The 21,807-nt window shown below is 32.9% G+C and overlaps 3 protein-coding genes across 3 annotated transcripts; 1 reads left to right on the forward strand and 2 right to left on the reverse strand.

The window, feature by feature from the left end:
* Positions 1-1,894: 1,894 nt before the first annotated feature.
* On the forward strand, positions 1,895-3,910 carry LOC145110925 (translation initiation factor IF3-2, chloroplastic-like). Its single transcript, XM_079047239.1, has 9 exons — positions 1,895-2,198; positions 2,492-2,531; positions 2,626-2,685; positions 2,875-2,927; positions 3,029-3,084; positions 3,171-3,204; positions 3,281-3,353; positions 3,453-3,545; positions 3,636-3,910. Exons 1-9 carry the CDS (start codon positions 1,954-1,956, stop codon positions 3,780-3,782), a joined length of 801 nt encoding a protein of 266 aa, XP_078903365.1. The 5' UTR covers positions 1,895-1,953; the 3' UTR covers positions 3,783-3,910.
* A 5,433-nt stretch (positions 3,911-9,343) lies between these two features.
* LOC145115785 (AUGMIN subunit 8-like) lies at positions 9,344-13,103 on the reverse strand. The gene is made up of 7 exons (XM_079052144.1): positions 12,879-13,103; positions 10,575-11,574; positions 10,353-10,472; positions 10,159-10,275; positions 9,992-10,081; positions 9,809-9,916; positions 9,344-9,706 (listed from the first exon to the last, which is right to left on the reverse strand). The coding sequence occupies exons 2-7, from the start codon at positions 11,493-11,495 to the stop codon at positions 9,644-9,646; spliced, it is 1,419 nt and encodes a 472-aa protein (XP_078908270.1). The 5' UTR covers positions 11,496-11,574; positions 12,879-13,103; the 3' UTR covers positions 9,344-9,643.
* Positions 13,104-15,063: 1,960 nt separating this feature from the next.
* Positions 15,064-20,046, reverse strand: PDE327 (FAD/NAD(P)-binding oxidoreductase family protein). The gene is made up of 13 exons (XM_079052651.1): positions 19,651-20,046; positions 19,245-19,307; positions 18,708-19,148; positions 17,998-18,069; positions 17,732-17,857; positions 17,308-17,520; positions 17,167-17,214; positions 16,595-16,741; positions 16,186-16,347; positions 15,991-16,084; positions 15,697-15,815; positions 15,571-15,615; positions 15,064-15,448 (listed from the first exon to the last, which is right to left on the reverse strand). Exons 1-13 carry the CDS (start codon positions 19,990-19,992, stop codon positions 15,212-15,214), a joined length of 2,109 nt encoding a protein of 702 aa, XP_078908777.1. The 5' UTR covers positions 19,993-20,046; the 3' UTR covers positions 15,064-15,211.
* Positions 20,047-21,807: the final 1,761 nt, after the last annotated feature.

Below are 21,807 nucleotides of genomic sequence, written 5' to 3' on the forward strand. Positions count from 1 at the left end.
CCATCTCAGCAGCAATCATCTCACGAATCTGATCCTCAGTCAACCACGACCTATCCTGGCCACACGCTCCAGATCGTGATCCAGATCCTCTCATGAACACCATACTGAAAAAGAACAATAGATACATCAGAAAATGTCACCATTCGTACTATATAATCATCACATAAATGTTAAACCCTCGGGGTTTGTGACTTCATTGTTATGCATACGGGTCCTATGCTTCCAGTAGTACGGGCCCATACTACCTTCCACACTTACTCTCATTGGTTCCAAGTATCATCACAAACTACCCGACAACAAATTCACAACTAGGATATGCATACATTCTATTTTCGTTATCTCGATAGTAGCTAATCATTCCTTAACAGGCATGTTACCTACACATACTCACTCATGAAACTTCCACCAACCCTGTTGCCACTCGGGCATGTTAATCATACATAACAATGGATCCTATAGACAGTCGAATACTTGACCCTACCCTAAGCCCTTCATCAGACAAGAACAAGAAATAAGGCTAAATCAAACATTCTCAGGCTATAAGATCTTAGTTATGTATAGCTATGATGCACACACTAAACAACTACAGTAATGATGTCAATTTCATTTAACATACAAAAAGTCCTCCTAGGCTATCGGGAATCATATATCAGACAATTCTATCATGCAATCCTTGAAGATCCCTATCCTATCACTAACATGCAGTTCTATCAATAATCATTAATAACAAATAACAATATGGTAACTTGGGGTATACTTTCTTGCTTCGGCTGATCGTACACATCTCCTCCTTTCTGGGTTGCTTTTGAAAACAATTTGAATTCAATTTGACAATTATTTAAAAAACCTTACATATCCTTAGTTTGAGTCTGGATTCACACGAATGCTCATCCAATTCTCTCAAACCAGGGCTCTGATACCAACTTGTAACATTCCAAACATCACGACATTTTTTTTCATTTTTAACTTAAAAGAAACCATTGTTTTCGACCAGAGTCATATCAAATCAAGTATCAAATACAAATATCCCCAAGATTGATGTATCATAAAAACTTTGGCAAACCAACACCACAACCCACTGCCTCTTCATCGTTAGTGGGTTGTGGCGTTGGATCGCCAGAGTTGAAGGACTGAAAAACAAAGGATGGTAAAGATGTCGATGTCACTAAAGATTGAAAGGAAATAGAAGTTGAGGAGGATGAGAGATGGGATGGTAACCGGTGGGACCCAGATTAAATTTCTCAAATCTGGTTTCAGATTTACGGTGAGGAGATACATATATGCGGGGTTATTAATTTTTTTAAATATATAAAAAATAAATACATAAATAAAAAAATTAATTAAAAAATAAATTAATAAGGGCAAAATAGTATTTTTAGGTAAGATAGGGACCAAACGCGCAACAAAAATAAACAGTAGATACCATCAGCGTTAAAAAATAAGTTAGGGACCAAACACACAAATTTCCCCAAACCACAAGGATCATTCGTGTAATTTACTATTACTTTTGGTTTTGTTTGTATAACTTGTTGAAAGTGTTCACATATGACCATTATGATCGGATGTAACCTGCTACAGCAGATAATAATGGTCATATGTTAACACTTCCGGTAAGTTCGTTACCTAAATGTGTAAAAAAAACATAATTACCAAGATGTGAACAAACCAAAAGGTTAATTACCTTAATAAGTCATATTCTCAAAATAAAATACGGATGTTAAGCCACTAAAACCCTAAAAAATATAATGATTTTTTTGGGTAATTTCACTTTCAAAAGCAAGTTCCGTTACATTTTCAAAAGAAAAAAAAGCTTTACGGTCCTTAATTGCAACTTCCATGAAAATCCAGGGTTCTTATTGTAACTAAATGTTCTTTGTTAAACTGGGATAAGATGATGGATTGCCATTAGAGGTGTCCTTCAAAGTACTGACGCAGCGGTGTTGCAGAAATTCAATGGCTGGGGTTACCACCAGCTGCTCTATCCAACCTTTCAAACAACCAATTTCTCTTTCTGCTTTCCAATCAAAACTCTCCCATCTCCACCTTGACTTCCCTAATTCCTCCATCTCCCGCGGCTGTCGTATCACCTGCCGGTATGGAGGTGGCGGGGGCGGCGGAGGTTATTCGCGACAGGGAGATTCTAGGCGGCCTAAGTCGCCTGCTGATGAAGATCCAGCTCTTGATATCTCTAGTATCAGGTATTACCACCATTTCAGAACGAGCGTCACTCTACGCTTACTACAAAAATCAACGATTTTTTAGTTAAATGTAACTTTTAGAAGTCAAATTGAAAATCATGCTTAATGATTACCCACTACTTGCGAAAAAAATCTGAAAGACTTATGTTCGTACAATTGGTTGCTTGTTTGAAATGCTTCTAAATAGGTTTATACCTATGTCAATAAGCATCCAAAGCAAACTTAATTTGCACTTTTTTTTTCTAGAAGTGTGAAATGTTCTTTCTTTTCTGCTTATTGTTGGTTCTAAATAGGTCAAGTACTGTGAGGCTTATTGATGAGGAACAAAACATGGTGAGTATTTCTGCATCATCATCATCATCTTCTTCTTCTTCTTACATCAATGTTCTTTGTCTCTATGTTGGGACTGATTGGATGATTGTTGTAGGTTGGTGTAGTATCTAAAACTGCTGCTATTCAGATGGCTGAAGATGCTGAACTTGACCTGGTATGTGTTTAGTTAGTATGCTTATGCTAATGCTTTGATTACTTTAGCCCTTTTGACCTATAGTTTCAGTCCTATGTTCTCCATATCTACTTATCTTGATGTTAAAGTTTTGGATTCCTTTAATTGCTTCATCTCTTTGCTTTGTGGAAATCTTTCTTTTTTTAACATAGAAATATTTTAATTTTGTAGGTTATATTGTCTCCAGAGGCAGATCCTCCTGTTGTCAAGTTGATGGATTACAAGTAAATTGCATCTCATATTCTCCTTTGTAATTTTACTTATCTCTCTTTTAAAATTCCAAATCCTATTTGATATTTATCATCATTTTCAACAAATTTCACAGCAAATATAAATATGAGCAACAAAGGAAGAAACGAGATCAGCAGAAGAAAAGTTCTGGTGAATTTCCTATTTCTCTTAATATTAGTTTCATTAATACAAGAAAATAAAAAATACTGACAGAAATATATGTTATTTCATACCAGCTCATCGTGTGGATCAAAAGGAGCTTAAAATGGGGTATTTAGTCTACACATCTTTATGCAAATAAATTATTGAAAACAATATGAACTTTTATCTTCATTTTTATTGGTAGTTACAACATCGATGTGCATGATTACACTGTGCGTTTGAAGGCTGCTCAGAAGTTTCTAAAAGATGGTGACAAGGTTTAAAATTTTTAAATAATTCCTATGATCTTTGTGTGTGTGTGTTTGTTAATTGAAATGTGATGATTTTTTATCGTGTACTTTTTGGTAATTTGACAGGTGAAACTAATAGTAAACTTGAAGGGACGTGAAAACGAGTTCAAAAATAATGCGATTGAGCTTATACGACGTTTCCGTGATGACGTAGGGGAGGTACGTGAAATGACAAGGGCATTTACGTCTTTTTGCACAACAACATTGTATTTTGAATTTTGAAAAAAATAAGAATATTGTAATGTGCAGCTAGCGATTGAGGAGAGCAAGAATTTTAGGGACAGGAACATGACATTGGTGTTGATTCCAAACAAAGCTATTCTACAACAGAAAGAAACACCAAAGAAGAAAGAAAAGTCAACTGGGACTGAAGTATCTGCTTCTGTATCACCATGATATTCTAGATTTTAATTTTATTCCTCAAAATTTAACAGATTCTTGAATTGTGTATAGTTTGTTTTAGTGGATTAATTAAACATGTATTATGCGGATAATTATATAATCATTTTGGTTCTTGGTAGCAATAGCAGTAACCTTGGTATAATTATTTTATTGTGTATTTCAGCTTGTTAATCATCACAGCCTTTATCAAGATTTTAATTTTTTATTGTATTCGCACATAGGATTTTATATAGATTTTCTAAAGATATTGTTAATAAGGTTTTGGGTATGAAGATCTTGTAACATTTACTCAGTCTTCGACTTTTTTTCTTATGGTAGATATTTTAAAACCATTTTGTCCTTTTGGTAAAACCCAATTATGGACCATATGAAACTATATTTAGTCATGATGCAACCAAACCAAAATCATATAAACCAAAGGCTTTTGGCCCAATGATATCATGTGGATTGAATATGTGTTAAATTTCGTTGAGGTTTAGTTTCATGATGAACAAAGTTGAATAAGACTTAAAGGTGTATGTTTGTTGGTCATTCTAAAAAAACTAAAATGATATAAGACAAGAATAGAAGTACAAGGGAAAAAAGTAATTACAACAATATGGTTGGTTTAAATCAGGGGCGTAGCCACTCACAACTAGGACCCACCTAATTTCTTAAATTTATGTAGTATTTTTATAGAAAAAAAAAATTAGGAATCATCTTGAAAAAAAATTATGACCTATCTAATACTATTCGACAAAACCTATCACACATCGGAGATAAAGAGAGAGTTGAAGTTGTTTGATATCATAAAAATAAATTATGAATGGTTATTAGGAAATTTAAAAAACAATACAACTCATCTCATATTGTTGGTTATATGAAATGGTTGTTGCAAATGAACTCTTTAAAAAGAAAAGAGACTCGGTCGTGCAAAGTAGTTTTTTTTTTTTTGCACAAATTGGGTTAAGTAGACCAATTTTACTAGTTTTTAGTTGTTCTATCCGGTTGAACTCGAGTTTTTACAACTTGGTCGTTTTTTTATTGGTTCGACCCGACCCGATCTATCACATATAGCGTTGACTCTTTGGTTTTTCCGCCTTCATTTAATTAGGAATCACGTGTTATTCTATTCTAGATTCGCCACTGGTTTAAATTGTGAGTAAATATAATCTTAATTTGTCTACACTCCTTTGACCCTTTGTGTGTGCAAGTATGGGCACACAAACACACATGTAAGGCACTATGGGTGTTTAGCAAATGATACCTCACGTAGGGGTGTATGTGCTTATTTGGTGACTTAACAAATAGCATTGCGGGTGAAGTATAGCATATTTGTTTAAATATATTAATCATCTAAATGAAGATTATGTGTTACAATTTTTGTTGGAGATTAATCTCAAAACCAAAAGTTTCATAAACGACAAATAAAATAAGATGTCAAGATAGATCGTCTTTTGATGTGTCAAAACCAACAGGGTCTAGCTGGGATGACCCACAACATTTTTTTAACGATAATTAATAAAACTTTGAAAATAATCGATGATTTAAATATTAATAGAACCACCTTGATGAGTGTATCCATCACAACATCACTCCCAGGACTGGTCCACTGTTTTTTACTACCTGGTGCGAGATAATAATTTTATACCCTTATTATGTATCATACGATACGATAGAGAAAACATGTATATAAAAGATTTATAAAATACAATAAATTTTATAATCAAACAAATAGTACAAACAAAAACCTACAAAAATCATCTGAAACGATGTCTCTGTGTATATTTTGAAGCAAAAACATCTCTTATTTTACAATAATCAATATTTTTTAAAAATCACTTTTGATACTTAAAATTGTTAATCCATTCTATCTTTCTTGAGTCATGGTACTTTGAAGATACGATTTCAAGAGCTTCAATTTTGAAAAACTTCTTTCCACGAAAGCAACTTATTTCCATGGAAACAACCGTAACCAGCACAATCAACAATATCCTATATGAAACCAACATATTAGGGAACATATCCATTCTTCTTGCATACTCCACTCTTCTTGTTCTTTTGTTTGTTTTCTATTTTAAGCATCTGATGTTTGTTTTTTGGAGAAACATATTTAAAATTCAACAAATCTAATTATAAAAGTTAAGCAACGAAAGATACAACCCGACCAAAGTTTATGTTTTTCCACTTTCAAGATGTCAAGAGATCTAAAAATAAATCACATAATAAGAAATAAGAATCTATTTTTCGAAACTAACAATGGAATAAATTTATACCTTTCTACTGTCTCTAAAAGTCCAAGTAAAAAAAAAACATAAATCAGAACTCAAAAGTTCAATAGATAATTAAATGTCTTATGCTTCTGATTCACATCAAGTTACAAGACCATAAAAGTTTAGAAGACAAAAAAAAAAAAAAAAAAAAACCGAGAATGCAGCAGGTTTCAATTCAAACAGAGGAAAAATTTATACCTTTCTACTACCTCTAAAAGTCAGTCCAGATAGTAAAAATGACAAAATCGGAACTCATAAGTTCAATAAATAATTAAATGTCTTTATGCCTCTTGATTCACATCAAAAAACAAGAACATAAAGGCTTTGAAGAAAATTAAAAAAACAAGGAGAATGGAGTAGAAATTTTACCTGAATTAGATACAGAGCAGTAGCAGTTGGACTTAAAAATTGGAGCTCAAATAGAGGAACCAGATACAAAGCAGCATCGGATTTTGACTTAAATTACTCATATAATCTATGAGACTTTAACTCTTTTTAACTGAACTCGAATTCAACTTGTAAGATAAAAAAAATTCACCCAAATCAAGAAAAGAAAAGAAAAATCAGAAACAAATAAGAAAAAAACAAAGTAAAGAAAAACTAAAAAGAACTTACTAAAGAGAAGAGTGGAGAGAATCAGTCATTTAGAAATCAAAAAAATCCAAGTCATTTAGAAATCAAAAAAATCCAAGTGACAGGTCCTTTCTTTAATTCTTTCATTGTCCTTTCTTTAATTCTTTCATTGTCCTTGTGCTTCAGGTTGTAATGTCTAATAGGAACTTGAAAGTTGGAACTCAAATTGTGAGATTGAAACTTGAAAAAAATCAAACTCTGATAGCAAGTGATGATCGATTGAATGCACAACAGGTTTAGACTACTCTTACGGGCCCAGGGAGGGGCCTTGGCCCAACTCGCCCATGTGTTGGATCGGCCCTGATTACTACTCTGGCAACTCAATTTTCAAGGGTGTTGCCCACACCCAATGGTCACTACTTTCTATCACACCAAATTTATTATTTTTAATACAAATATTATTTATTATATAAAAGAATATATAGATATAAACATTAACTAAAACTAAAACATTTCATTAATTCAAAAAAATAAAATTACATAATAAAAATTACAAATATTTATCTCTTACGGTTTTTATTTATCACTTCAAGGTTGTTCTCCTGCAAATCATTGGTCTTCATTTTAAGGATTTCTAAATCTACATTTTGCTTTTGCACCATAACCTTTTATTTATGTAAAGCTAGGTGTTCGTCCATTTTTCAAGTGTTGCTGAATTTTATCGTCTGAAGAGTTATTGAAAAAAGATGATGTGGTTCTTTTCGCTTTATCCCTTCAAATCGGACGTCGAGGTTGTTCCGATTCAAGGTCATTGTCTTCATCATTTTAGGGGTGTTTGTGGATGGTTAACCGAAACGAAATCATATTTCGGAAGGTTAACCGAAACGATCGGTTCGTTAATTTCTTAAACATAAACCTAAACTGAAAAAACTCGGTTAACCTATTTTTGTTTTTCTTGTTAGGTTATTCGGTTGACCTATCAACCATCTACGATTTAAAAAATGTTTTTCGAAACTAAAAAAACTCAAAAGTTAATATTCAAAACAAGGATAATAATTGGCTACAATATTAAATAAAAAACTAAAACGATGAATATATGTTTAAAGTTTAATCAAAGATCATCAAAAATATTTATTTATTATGGTAATTTTCATATGAACATTGCAATATTAGATAAACGTGGTTGTTTAAATTAAATCGTAGCATTAGTTGCTAATAAAATTGGTTATGTTATTGGTCTAATAGATTGATAGTGTCATTTCTTATTTTTAATTTACATTTAGTAACAATTTGTACATGCTATAGTGAACATTAATATGTTACTCTATTGCAATTTGCATATCTTATTTTGAATAAATTATTAAGGCAATAAAGTTTTCGGTTAACTGTCCATGACAAAAAATCATAAACTGTAACAGAAGATTTTAACGGTTCGGTTAACCAGATTGGAAATGTCAAAAACTTCGGTTCAGTTTACATAAATATCAGCACAAAATTTTGTTTTTTCGGTTTGATTTTTTGTTTTTCGAATATTTTGAAAACTCCTAGTTAAGGTTGATATAACAACGCATACATGAAGTTTGTGTGTAATTGTTGGACTCAGAATTGTCGGATGTCCTTGACCTTTTGGAGCCTCCTCTTTTAATCGACATTGGTAGAGCCCATATCCACTTTGTGTAAATTTCATAGTACATACCAACCTTTGTGGTGAAACAATTTCCTAAAACTTTTAACTCGATACAAGTGCCATTTGCAAAACGTCTATGTCGTTGGCACCATTTTTTTCCATCACCAAGTTGAAAATGTTGTTGAAATTGTTGAACTTTGAAGATACTTGGTTGACACTATGGTATTCCCGACCTATTGAGTTGTGGAATTGGGCCAAAATGAGCTCCTACAAAGCACTTACACGGAGCGTACCCTAGTCATGCTATCCTTGGAAATGTTGACTCAAGCACAACACAATGCCTCTTCCTCCTTTGTATGTCAATTTTGTTTGTCACTATTTTTAGAACTCATATCTTGTGATGGTTTGGGTTGTGTTCCGGGCACCGATTCGGGTTGTAAATAGTGCATATTAGGTGGGGTTTGGAAAAGTTGCATTTAGTGATGAAACCGTTAGGATGAATTAAGTAAGTTGGTAAAGCTAAGTTGAGGTGAAGGGACGAAATTCATATCGTAGTGATACAAAAGTGGTGATGCATTGTTTAGACGAAAGGGTTATCATATTTTGAGGTGAAGGGGCAAGATTCATATCCTCTTGCACAAGCCCTCATTCTTATTATAAAGTAAACCCTACAAAAGTTTGTTTTGTCCTTTCCAATTCAGTCAAACTCCATTGCATCCGTGTAACAAATACAATCTAATTAAAATTCTATATTTTTAAGCTAACAATTTTAGTGTATTTTGCGAAGAGAATATGAAAAATTCGATAGCTACAACGTGAGAATTTTGTTTCCAATGTGGATCGTGTTAGATATTTATACAAAATGCAACCTTTCCATAAACATTGCATTAAAAGTGTTGCAATTTGTATGGGACTACTATGTTTTAGGCTTTATTAGCCATTTTTTTTGTTACCTTAGGATTCTCACTTGTAAGGATGTCTATATAAAGGCCATTAGGTGTCTTTATTTTTCTTGCCCTCATATTTTCTGCGTTCTACTTTCTGGGGTTGATGGAAGAATAATTCTTTTGCAGTAACCATATAAATCTAGAACATACACCAAATTCATCGTTCTATAGAACATATATTATGATATCATAACTCTTTTCACGTAATATTTACACGTTATTTCTTAGTTTAATTGCAACATTGTTGTATTCTATCTTTCCGCTTCTAAAAAAAACTATATACTCATTGTGTTAGTTGTGCCACAAGGCATGTATCAGTATAAGAGATATCTTCACATGATAAAACTGTAAATCTCATGTTCACCAATTTTCCATGACTTTACCAATTTCTTCAAGACTTTTTCTTCCTTAGTAGATGGTAAAAATAAGTAAGTTACCATGATGGAAGATATAGACTTATGGAGGTGTCCAATTTTGTTTCAATTGTACTAGGTGTGTCCTAAGGCTGTATTCCTTTTCCTGTATAAACATAAAGTATAAAAGAATTAAACATTAAATTTTTTTTTAATGAACTATGACATGATCAAATGCTGAAACTTGTGGTAATAAAAGCAATTTTACCTGTAAAGAAGCTACAAAAGTCGATAAAACTTCACATTCATCAAGAAGAGCTCTTTCATGTGATACCACAGTAGCAAGTTCAGATACCAGACAATTTGGTCCCTCCATCTGTATATAGATTTTGAAATCAGTAACTATAAACATTATATACAAAAACTTTGTATATATGAACACAAATCTCACCCTTGATAGAGTAGACTGTATGGAAGATCCAATTGTTTCCATCACTTGGATAGCTGAACAAAGAGAAGACTCCAAAGTTTCAATATCCACCTGTACAAATATAAAATTAAACTTCTATTCACTGAAATTACATTTTTGTCCTATTTAATTTTCAAGAACTGACATACCATTGCACCTCTAGTTACAGGGACTCGAAGAGTGCTTGACTCTAGATCTTCATTAGCTCCAGACAAAGCAAGTTTGTGCTCCTTTTCAATTGAAGCCCATTCATTGAGATAAGTCATCTGATCCATAGATATCACAATATAAATATGGAAATAATATTGGGTTTATTAAAAAGTGTTATGGGAGAATGAATTACTTGTTGATTTAAAACTGAATAAAGCTTTAGCTTCAGTTTCAACTGATTGAGCTCGATCCTCTTTGCAGCTACTGAATCATGGAGTTCTGAGGTACTTCTCCACACATTAAATAAAGATTTCTGCATCATGAAATATAATAAATTTAGCTATAATAAAGACATCAAACAAAAGTGTATTGCTATTTCTTTCATTTAATCCTTTTAGAAATAAAGAAACCAAACCTTAGCAGTTGATTTCTGGGACTTGAAGCCAGCTTCTGAAGTGGCATTAATAAATCTCCACTGAATTTGTCTATTGTGAAGTAGTCTGAGATAATGAGCATCTTCTATCTGATCAACAACTCGTTTTCCCTTTTTAATATCAGCAATAAATGTGAGAACAGAAGCTTTATTCGAGTTGCAGGGTTGTCTCAAAGGACTACAAGACCTTCTAGAAGGACTGACATTTTTCAAAGCCAAAATAGATGGCTTGTTTGGTGTAACAACAGGTAAAGATTGAGACCTTGAAGAAACAAGATTAGACATTCTTAGTAGATTGTCATATTCCAACTTTCCTTTATCGGAAAATGACGATAATACCCTCGCAGGATCGCTTGTAGATTTTCCTAAAGGCTTAGATTTAGAACTTGTTCTGCTAGGCCACCGATGTTGTTCCACTAGTTTGGAATGTAAACTCTCTAAAGGTTTGGAATTTTCCGATTGATCGATGACATTTTTACCCTTGAGTGGACTTCTTTTCCTCTCAGGGGTAGACTTTCTAGAAGGTTTCTGTGATACATTTGATGATGACTTTAGGGTTCTATCAGAAAGAGCTTGAGGAGGTGGCTTCTCTTTCTTACTAGTGGGCATGGAAAACGAATCAGATTGGAAAGAAACACTTAGACTACGCATTGGTGAAGGAATTGCCTTTCTGGTTATCACTTCCATATTGATAGATGTATCATGGATTGGGGTTGAGGGGTATGATGGTAATTTTGGTCTTCTTTCTGCAGATATAGCTCTATTTGATGTGGATACTTGTGGTGTTGTAGCTGTTCTTGTTGTGTTTGGAGAAGGACAACGCCTTGGTGTAGGTGATTTGTATCTAGAACTAACTTCACTAGTCTTTAAATTTGGCCACATTGGATTAAGCTCTTCTATCATATGATCAAAAACATTTCCCAGATCCTTAAAAACAACAAATTTCTTGACAGAGTGATGATGCTATATCGCCATAATTGAACTGTTACAAATAGATAAAGAGATGTTATGACCAAAAAGGTATAAAGTTGATCAAAAGCATAGGTCTTTACTCTTTATACTTTACAGGTACACTAGATCTCAGAATAAGAATTGTCTTGAAACTTGAAGCTTGAAGCAAAGATATGTAATTGGGTGTATGTCTTTAGAATACAATATCTCCCTGAATCCTAATCTATCAAGAAGATTTTCAGAAGTTTAAAGAGGACTAAATTGCACTTTACAGACCACACTTACAAAAGAAGAAGAATCAATTCCTATGATCGGTTTAGTTTCTTTCTTTTAATTCAGAATATTGAGAGGAAAATGGAAGGGAGAGACAATCAGAATCTCATTATATATATAACATATTGGAGTTGAAAAGATGAAGTCCATGATTACGTTTTTACAGTCAAAGTTTAACTATATAGAAACAGACAAATAGTTGCATTAAATTTAAGATGGTAATAATGTATATAATCATAAGGGTTGAGGAAACAAACATGGAGGACCATGTGCTGAAGAAGATCATTGTCTATCTCCATTGATTCATTGAATCAGCTCACGAAGACAAACATATATTTATAATACATATAAACAAGAAGGGTCGAATAATGTCATAAATCCATGTAAAGCATGTCTGAACCTCAGATCGGAAAATATTTTTAATATCATGAAAACTCCTGAAATCTCATTTTCCATTTTGGATTTACTTATTAATTGATGAAAAGAAATCTAGTATTTGATGAGGAGATTGATAAAAAAAAACTATTTTACTCATTGAATTTGCAAATTTCAAGACTGAGGAACGAATATCGATGTAAAAACCTGATATGATAAAAAAAAAAAATTAAAACCTCAGAATTTTGTAATTTTGTAGTACAAGAGTAACATTTTATATGAAGTTATGAGCACTACATGATACAATGTCTGGATTTTGCAGATCATGTCCCTGATTTGCGGAACAGTGCCGAATTCTCAGAATCGGTGGAAAACACATTGTTCTACAAAATTATTATTTTAATACCATCACGGAAATAAGATCTTCACTTTAAAGTGGATCTATTGTCTTCTTTTTTTACAGATATTAATGCTAGCATAAACCCTAGATTAGAAAACTATTAAATCAAACTAATTAAAAACGGCGAATCTCAATTGATCATTAATGACAATAAGTTTGATCACAAAAGTTAAGCACGTCAGTAGTTTTTTTCAATACTGAGATTGAAATATAAGAATCTAACAATCCTAACAGTGTATAAATTATAATAGTAATTTGAAATTTACACAGTATTCATGCAAACTTACGCAGAAAGAGATCAGAAAAAGTGATCTGAGCAGCGATCAGTTATGGTGATGAAATCATGAAAGGTGATTTGATCGATCGGATAGTTGAGGAGAGGTATAAGAAGAGTTAAATCCTGAAGTTTTGATTGGTTAAAACTGAGGATTTGAACAGGGAGACGTTGTTGAAGGAGGTGGAAAAGTATGTTTTGGCGCCACGAGACATCAACTTTAATCCAAGGAATAATCTTTTTTATGCTTAAGATAAATTAGGGGTGTTGAACTGTTCATTGCCGATGAAGTGGAAAGCAAACCCGAAATTGAGAATCGGTTTGATTCGGAACCGGATTAATTATAAACCGTATACAAACTTGGATTTTTATTGTTTATATTTAGGTTATTTAACAATTTGATCCTGTATTTCAGAAGACATAATATTCTTTACATATCTAAACCAAGAGAACCAAATTTGATGTTTTTGACTTTTCATCCGGTAAAAAAAATATTACGATAAATATAGTAAAAATCTTTGTATATTTTATGCAAATAAGTATACAAATTATCAACAATGGATATCCGATTTGGATTTGATCTAATCTGGAAACCGGATTTTTGACCAATTTGGATCGGATTATCCGATCCACTTGATTATAACCGGTTCTAGAGATAATCAAATTTGATATAAGATTTGAAAGTCCATATCCAAATCCACCATAAAATCCGGTCAAGCCCACCTCAACCCGGATTGAATTTGGGCTGGATCCGGATAGAATTTATGATTATGTGATTCAAATCGGATCGGATCTGTATTTGTGCACCTCTTATGGTCAAATATGTAACATTTTTTTATGTTTATTTGCAAAATCCAGTATAAAGATTTTGACCAAACCGGAGTTTATAAAATACAATAAATTATATCAATGTCATCTAAATTTTGAAACAAAATTTTTTTTTTGTTTAATATGCTAGATTTTCAAAAATTATTTGAAATAACTTTTAGATTATAAATTTTTGTTTAAAATAAAAGTTTTAGACTTCTACTCCCAAATGAAATGTTTTCTTTAATTTGATATTTTTCATAAAATCTAAATAGGCAAAAGCTCGTTGCCAAATATACATACATACACTTTCAACATACAAGTTGAACTCGTTTGTCAATAATCAAAACTCAAGGTGTATAAATGTAAATTTTACATGTTGAATAATATCATTTAGATTTTAGATACTTCAAAACAAACAACAATAATTTTCAATTTTTTTTTTTTTTTTGACAAAAACTGAAAGGGTGTAATATTTTATTTCAAAATTCAAACAAAACTTTACTTACGAAGTAGAGGAAGAAAGCCATACCATAAGTCCATAACCCAGTATACAAAAGATAATTAGTATAAAGTTTTAAACCACACAAAAATTCAACTTTAGCACATGCTATGTAACACAACATTACTTATATCAGTTATATAAATCTTAACTGCAATCATTAAATGCATTTAACTTTTCACAATAACAACCACCATGATGTAAAATTGAAGCATCTAAGTCTCCATGACATGCCACGTGTCATCTACACAAAATTCTCCTCCATTGCTTCCTACCAAAATGTTGAATTGCTTACAACTAATTTTTCACGCTCGTCAATAAATAATACCCACAAAACTTGTCCAACTGTTTTTCAAAATAGATAAAAATATATATATATTAAGCCACATAAATAGGAAACAGGTAACTAATAGTCTAAAATCCTAAACACTATTTTGCCAATTAAAAATAATGAATAATTTTATAAAACATATTTTGCTCTACAAGTTTCCATCATTTTGTCTTTGTGAATGACCGGTAATAAAATATTTTTAGTATCAAAGTTTCCAATTACTTTATGATTACCAATCATTCAAATTCATAATTTAATATAATAAAAGAAAAGTGCATGAAATGGAACTAAAAACACTTGAATGTGAAAAGGACAAAACATCTCCAAACTTGAACATAAAGCATGTTTGGAGGCTAAAATCATGAGAGATCATGTGCAAATACCTACAAATCGATGATTTTAATAATTTTAGTCCACTTAAAAAAATTCAATTGTACCAACTGCATCACTAGAAGTACCATTGACAACCACAAGTCCCATCTTTTCATTCCACTTATAGGCCTTCAACAAACCTAGAAGTTGTACAATAATTTTTTTTAATCATAATATAACGAAATGTATAGTCAAGTTATCAAGTATTTTTATCAGATTATGCAACGAATTTGATTTCTTACCAATTTATACAGTCATGTTACATAGAGAACGTGTTTCTAAAGGATCAAAATTTGTGGACTATGCAAATAAAATTCTATTTTGTATGTTACGTTTAATATTTATTGAATCCAGAACTTTGAGTCCTTCCAAAAAGTGATTCGATGTCATCAGCTTTGTAAAGATCTAGACTTTTTGCCAAAGCAAAACCAGCATACATCCCATCAACGGCTGCACTCACAATCCCACCTGCATACCCTGCACCTTCTCCCACTGGATATAATCCCCTCAATGACACACTCTCGAAGGTGTCAGGATTTCTAGGAATCTGGACAGGAGAACTAGTTCTAGTCTGCAAAAATATCATAATTTAGAGGGCCAAATTTGTAAAAAGTAAAGACTTAAAGGGGAAAACATGTTTTTGTTAATTCATTACTTTTTGGAGGAAACGAGTATGATTGAACGGAATATTACCTCTACTCCATGAAGAAGGGCATCACTGGAAATGAATCCTGGTAACTGAATACAACAAAAAACATTATTTATTTACATTCAAACTCATGGATTTTTTGAAGATTGTGCAAAGTCAAAGCAAAAAACCTCTTGGTCAAACGCCATGATTGAATGCTGCAACGCCTCTGTTATATGAACAGGAAACAATTCATGCAGATTTGCTGCCTTCACCCCTAATCGGTAACTTGATGATGGTATATTACTTGCTGACACAACAAAAAACCCGTGAGTAACAAACTTTCTAGAGGAAGGGCATTTATGTCTTTTGCTATCCCTGTCCCACTTTGTTCTACCTTTTTGGATAAAACAAAAAATTTGCAGTTTGCAGACTGCAGTGTAACAGACTGGGGCTTAAGGACACGAATCAAATCAAAATTTTACCAGACAATTTATTATCCATGAAATCTTTAACGGTTTGCACAGGGACAACGAAATTTCCACCTCCCATGATAGATGCTCTTTGTTCGAATTCCCTCTTTAAGAAAATACAAACGTGTTTTTAAGTAGAAAAGTTTGTATGATTTTGTAAATGAAAAAGTAATAGAGAGTATGAATGTTGATGATGGAAAGAAGTACCTGAAAGTCAACACCTGCAAGAGGTCCATGAAAACCAAGATCATTAAAATCCTTTGGTGAAACAGTGACAGCAAGTGCAGCATTAGCCCATTTAGATGCTCTTCGAGAAAATGACATGCCATTTATACAAAGTTCTGATGGATCTATGCTCGTTACAACCACCTGTAAATATTTTGGAAGGAATGGAATCAGTCAAAGGAATTGGAATCTGAAGGAATTGAAATGTGTCAAGCGTTTGGTTAGAAGAGTTTGTAAGGAGGTTTTGGTCTCTCCGGTATAAAAGGAGAATGGAATTGAATTCAACTCCGTTTGTTTACCAACCAAGCACCTCAAGGAATGGAATCTCACATTCCAATTCCGGAGGAATCCACAAACCAAACACAGCCTAAGATTCATGTTTTTATTTTACCTGTCCACCAGGGCACATGCAGAAAGAATAACAACTCCTTTGTGGTGTATCATTATTGTCTTCTCTTTTGACATATTCAACAACCTTGTAATCAGCAACTGGTATTTTCCCACGTCCACTAAGAACCTCATTGGCCAATTTTGAGTACTATATGTTTAAAAGATTAAATAAATTTCGAAAAAACATAGATATGCCACTTAAAAACATCATTTTCCTCCCTTTGTCACATAAAAATTGCAATAAGTTACTTGATAAATATTAGAAGAACTAGTTGTCAAAACAATCTTTAAACTATGAGGGGGGGGGGGGGGGGGGGGGGGAAAGAATTGTAATCTGTCATACATATGGTTGACAGGAAATGGAATAGAATTCAATTCTATTCCTTTGATTGGTTTATATATAAATATAATTTTTTGAATGGAAATTTTGTATATTTTTTTAATTTATATTTATACATATAATCTTTTCAACAGAATCAGTCAACCAAACATGCCTTGAGTTAAGTCAGATGCATTGCAATTTTCATCAGATGGAGGGAGTAAGTAGTAAATTTGCCACAAAATATTTCCAACCTGAATGCTGTTTATCAATTCTTGTGGATGCTCAATCCGCAAACCAACCTGTTGATAACACAAGTCCAAAATATATTATTAAAAAAAAAAGTTTATCTCACACAATATAAATGTATTATGCAAGGTTTAATTGGAACATACAGCAAAATCTTTAGGGACCAATTCCGTATTATGAGAAAGAAGCATTTGGTATACATCACGTGCAGAATGCCCAACTGCAAGAACAACTGCATCAAATCCCAGCTTCTCACTACTAAACCCTAATCTTCCACTTGAATCAGATACATTCACTCCAACCACATGACCATTTTCTACAATTAGATCATCCACCCTACTTCCAAACCTGATGTTAACCTTCGCAAATAACAAAATTCAATTAATTATATTAAATGACAGTGACAGGAGTCAGAGACAGTAGTAACATTGACGCAGACAGTGACACTGACACTGACACTGACACTGACACTGACACTGACAGAAGTTAATGAGACAAAATATTGCGATTATTTTGCTCTTGTGCAAAAGACGAAAATGCCCTCCTAATCAATTAAGACATGTAACTCACCCCCAAATCTTGTAAATGTTGTCGAAAGTTACGGAGAAGTGGTATGAGTCTATCGGTTCCTAAATGAGGCTTTCCATCAACCAGGATGCTTTCTGGAGCTCCAAACCGAACTAAGGTTTTCATAACCTGAGTTTTTGAGGAAAAAATGTTTACGAGTGTTACATTACATATTGCTATTAATAATATCAATAAAGAAATTTATGTATGTTGCTATTAGGAATAAATATATGCAAGTGTGTTGCCTAGAATGGAGAAAGTAGACTCACAGACAAAACACTTCCACTGTTCCTCCCAATTCTAGTCACCAACTTTCCATCACTCCAAGTACCTGCACCACCCTGTCAACCATAAGTCCATGATAAATAACAACGTTTTTGGCCATTAAATGTTGTCTGGATAAATGATGTTTAAATAATATTTGAGAAAATGATAGCACATTTTAAAAGAAAAGGTAATTGAGGGAAAGGTTTAAAAAAAGGTTAGGACTTAGGCTGTGTTTGGCGCGCCATAGCTAGCTGATAAGCCAGCTTATTTTTCAAGCTTTTTTAAGTTGTCATGTTTGGCAAGCCAAAAAGTAGCTTATAAGCTAGCTTTTTAAAAGCCTACTTACACTAGCTTTTCAGGAGCTTTATTTAAAATTTTCCAAATATACCCCTTAATTAATTATAGAAAACATATTCTTTTAAATGTCCTTTTATGGCATTTAATATCTTTCAGCTAGTTTTACCAAACGTCAAATTTTATCAGCTAGTTTTTCATATAACAGCTAGTTTTTCAGCTATCAGCTAGCTTTTCAACTAGTACGCCAAACATAGCCTTAACAAAGAAGGCCTCATTTCCCTTACTTTCTCCTTTGAATTCGTTCTTTCTGCATTAAGTTAAAAAGAAACACCCATGTATAACTTACCAGATTAAGTTCATTAAGTCAAAAAGAAACAGTATGAAAATGAATGAGTAATAAAATGTAAAATGCAACCTCGCCAAAACAAAAGTTGCTTTCGGTTTGCAGTATTCGCCTGACAACCAAAGCACCAATATCACGCCCACGTTTCTCAACGGGTTGCCCTCTTTCTATCAAAGTCACATCAACACCAAACTCTGCAAGTACAAGAGCAGCAAACAAACCAGATGGACCACTTCCCACAACTGCAATTTTTGCCTTTTTAGTAGATGGAAGCTTGTAAGAATTTAATGAACTAGTATGACCATTTTCTCCTTTCACTCTATCTTGGTTGAGTTTCTTGTTATCGTGTATTATGTTAACTAAATCACCAATAACTTTCTCATGAGTCGTATGCTCGATTACCCCAATTTTGGGTTCTAAGCGTGAAATAAAGTCCCATGTTCGGGGTTCAAGATTCAAGAGCTTATCAACGTCCATTTCCACTGTGTACACAAATTTCGGCTCCTTCTGACTCTGAAAATTGATTTTTTTTTTTTCGAAATGAGCTAAATTTGGACATTTTTTGTTGGTTAACAAGTGAAAGTTATAAAGAAAAAGCAAAAAGCTGACCTTTCTAGCGTCAAAGGATTTCCTTAAAACTGTAAAAGCTTCTGGGGGTAACATTGAAGCAACCTGGACAAAAAACATAGGAAGCTTTGCTCAATCAAACCAGAATTGCATACATAGAGAAATGAAAGATTTTTTGAACCATTGTACTTTGCTTTTTGTTGCAAACAGGCTGTCGATCTTGTGAATATATGGAAAGAAAGCAATATTTGTTCCGAAAATTAGCAAATTATGGAGAAAAGTTGCATAGTACAATGGTTTTTTTTTTGGCATTTGCATTTCGATAATTCGTCCAGAGTAGTATTTTTTGCATTTTGGCATATATGAAATGAAGGTCGAGTACGATGATGAAAATTTAACTTCAAAATGGATAGGCGTTGATCAAATGTAAGAAAATTAACCCAATTACCGGAAATTCAAGAACTTTGGCGACCTCCTCAAGCAAAGCATCAGACACATCAAGAAAATCTTTACCAGCGTCTCTATCAATGGGAACACCGAGTTTGAAAAGCCTCCAAAACCCTTTGAACTTATCGATATCGGTTTGAGTTTGTTGGATTGATTTTAGCTTCTTTTTTTCTGATGGGTACCTCGACTTACCTGTTCGTTTGGACCCTTTTCTGGCACATCGAATTAGGGGTTTGTGAGGATAAAGGAAGCGAATTTTGGGTGAAAATGGGAGCTGGTAATTAGGATATTTTGTGAAAGAAAAACTGTAAGGGCAGAGTAGCTTGGGGGAAGCAGAGAACATCGCTGGATTGGAGAGACGAGGGGAGAAAGTGAGGGGATAAGGAGGGGTTTAAGACGGGGGTTTTGTTGTTCGTTAAATTGTAATTAGAAATGAACCCCTATATTTATACTAGTTTACATTTCAGTCCTTTTAACTTTTTTTGAAATTAAAACATCGAAAATTAATGTTCTTCTCTGTGTGTCACAAGTAATGCAACACCAATACCCAAGTTCCATAAGAATGAAGTAAGGGATGTATGTGGTCTCTTCCCGAGAGTGTGGGATTGCTTCCATTAATGACCTCAAGCATAATCAAAATAAAAAAGGTGAGTTCACATTGGTTCCTACATATGATAAAGTGAGCCCCACGGTGAACAATAAACGATGTTTATGGTGTGTGGTTGTCGCTGTTACACCCCCGAACCGAGTAAAACGGCGGAAACGTCCAATGGTGGATGACGTCATGTACAGTATCATAACAATTGAATAATAGAGATCAAAGCATTACAAACATTGTACTAATAATTTAATATTTACATTGAGTTCGAATCATTGTTTGTTTGACTCCAAAAAAACATATGGCAAAAATATAAGACGTAACACTGCTAAGCTCCGTCTTCACAAAACATGTGTGGGTATCTGTCTACTGATTTCTTGGGAATACAGTGGTTTTGAAAAAGTGTCAACATTTAAGTTTGTGAGTTCGTAAGCATTTTGTATGAGAAATGTATGTCTGTGTTCCTTGAAAATGATAGAGTGTTCTTCCAGAAAAATCCAATATTTTCTTTTAAATGTAATGTAGTAGTCTTAATTACCCTAAGACTGAAAATGTAATAGTATTGTTGTACTCAGAAGTAGTGTAATGTAGTTTTATATCTTTATAAAACCATTTGAATGCATGTTTCCAGAATGTAAACTGTATTGTACTGGAAAATAGTGTAATGTAGTTTTATATAAATAAAAACATTTGAATGCATATTTCCAGAATGTAAACTGTATTGTACTGGAAAATAGTGTAATGTAGTTTTATATAAGTAAAACCATTTGAAGACATGTATGTATTCGTAAACCAAACGTATTGTTAATACCCCTTGTGAGTTATTATAATCATGCTAATGACCTAGATGGTTTGTATGACGTTCTCCATGCGTCGGAATGGTATGACATTTGTCACCCCAGACCTGTCGGTCCAACTGTAGCTAATAGTTTAGGTGCGGGATTGTCAGTCGCGTATAGATCTATACACAAGTGTCACGCTCTCCCTCTAAGAGACTCTGGTTATAATACATGATTTTTGTTGGTACTTAGATAAGTACTTGAAGATGTGTCTTACAAAGCTATATTGATTGTTTACGTGTAGTATGATAAAAACTCCTTTTCTTGTAAATGCATGTATCGTCCTTTTATAGTAGTTACATGTATAAAATAATTATGCTTTGAAATAATTATTTTTGTATTGTATCTTGAAATGATAAAATAGTGTGTATGTCTCATAAACTATACCTATTATAGTTTATAAAAATATTTCCCTGAAATGATGAATCATTTGTATGCTATTATCAATTTACCCTGATAATAAAATGAAATGAAATAATGATATATGTATGTTTATATAATTATACCCTTTTTGCTCAACATGTTACAAAATGGTTAAAGTCTTATAAACTATTTTAAATATGGTTTATTTATTGAAATTCAATTGTATGTTTCGTGTGTGTGTGTGTATATATATTGTAAGAAAATCATAGTGTACTTGTACGAAAACTTTATAGCTTTGCAAATTTTAGCAAAACTTTGCATATATATGCTTGCGAATTTGGAATAAATCTATTTCGTG

This window comes from Lactuca virosa, chromosome 5, assembly GCF_052849685.1.
Source record: "Lactuca virosa cultivar CGN04683 chromosome 5, Lactuca_virosa_CGN04683_v6, whole genome shotgun sequence".
Lineage (NCBI taxonomy): Eukaryota > Viridiplantae > Streptophyta > Magnoliopsida > Asterales > Asteraceae > Lactuca > Lactuca virosa.

Bases quoted from the DNA above. Each gene is read 5' to 3' on its own strand.
- LOC145115785 (XM_079052144.1), bottom strand. From the start codon at position 11,495: ATGATAGAAGAGCTTAATCCAATGTGGCCAAATTTAAAGACTAGTGAA. The intron at 10,473-10,574 runs GTTTGGTTTCTT...TTCATGATGCAG, and splicing joins CCCAGAAATCAACTGCTAAG to AAATCTTTATTTAATGTGTG. The intron at 9,917-9,991 runs GTGAGATTTGTG...ATCTATATACAG, and splicing joins TACAGTCTACTCTATCAAGG to ATGGAGGGACCAAATTGTCT.
- PDE327 (XM_079052651.1), bottom strand. From the start codon at position 19,992: ATGTTCTCTGCTTCCCCCAAGCTACTCTGCCCTTACAGTTTTTCTTTC. The intron at 17,521-17,731 runs GTGAGTTACATG...TTATTTGCGAAG, and splicing joins AACATTTACAAGATTTGGGG to GTTAACATCAGGTTTGGAAG. The intron at 16,085-16,185 runs GTACTTCTTTCC...ATTTTCTTAAAG, and splicing joins TTGCAGGTGTTGACTTTCAG to AGGGAATTCGAACAAAGAGC.
- LOC145110925 (XM_079047239.1), top strand. From the start codon at position 1,954: ATGGCTGGGGTTACCACCAGCTGCTCTATCCAACCTTTCAAACAACCA. The intron at 2,686-2,874 runs GTATGTGTTTAG...TTAATTTTGTAG, and splicing joins AAGATGCTGAACTTGACCTG to GTTATATTGTCTCCAGAGGC. The intron at 3,085-3,170 runs GTGAATTTCCTA...ATTTCATACCAG, and splicing joins TCAGCAGAAGAAAAGTTCTG to CTCATCGTGTGGATCAAAAG.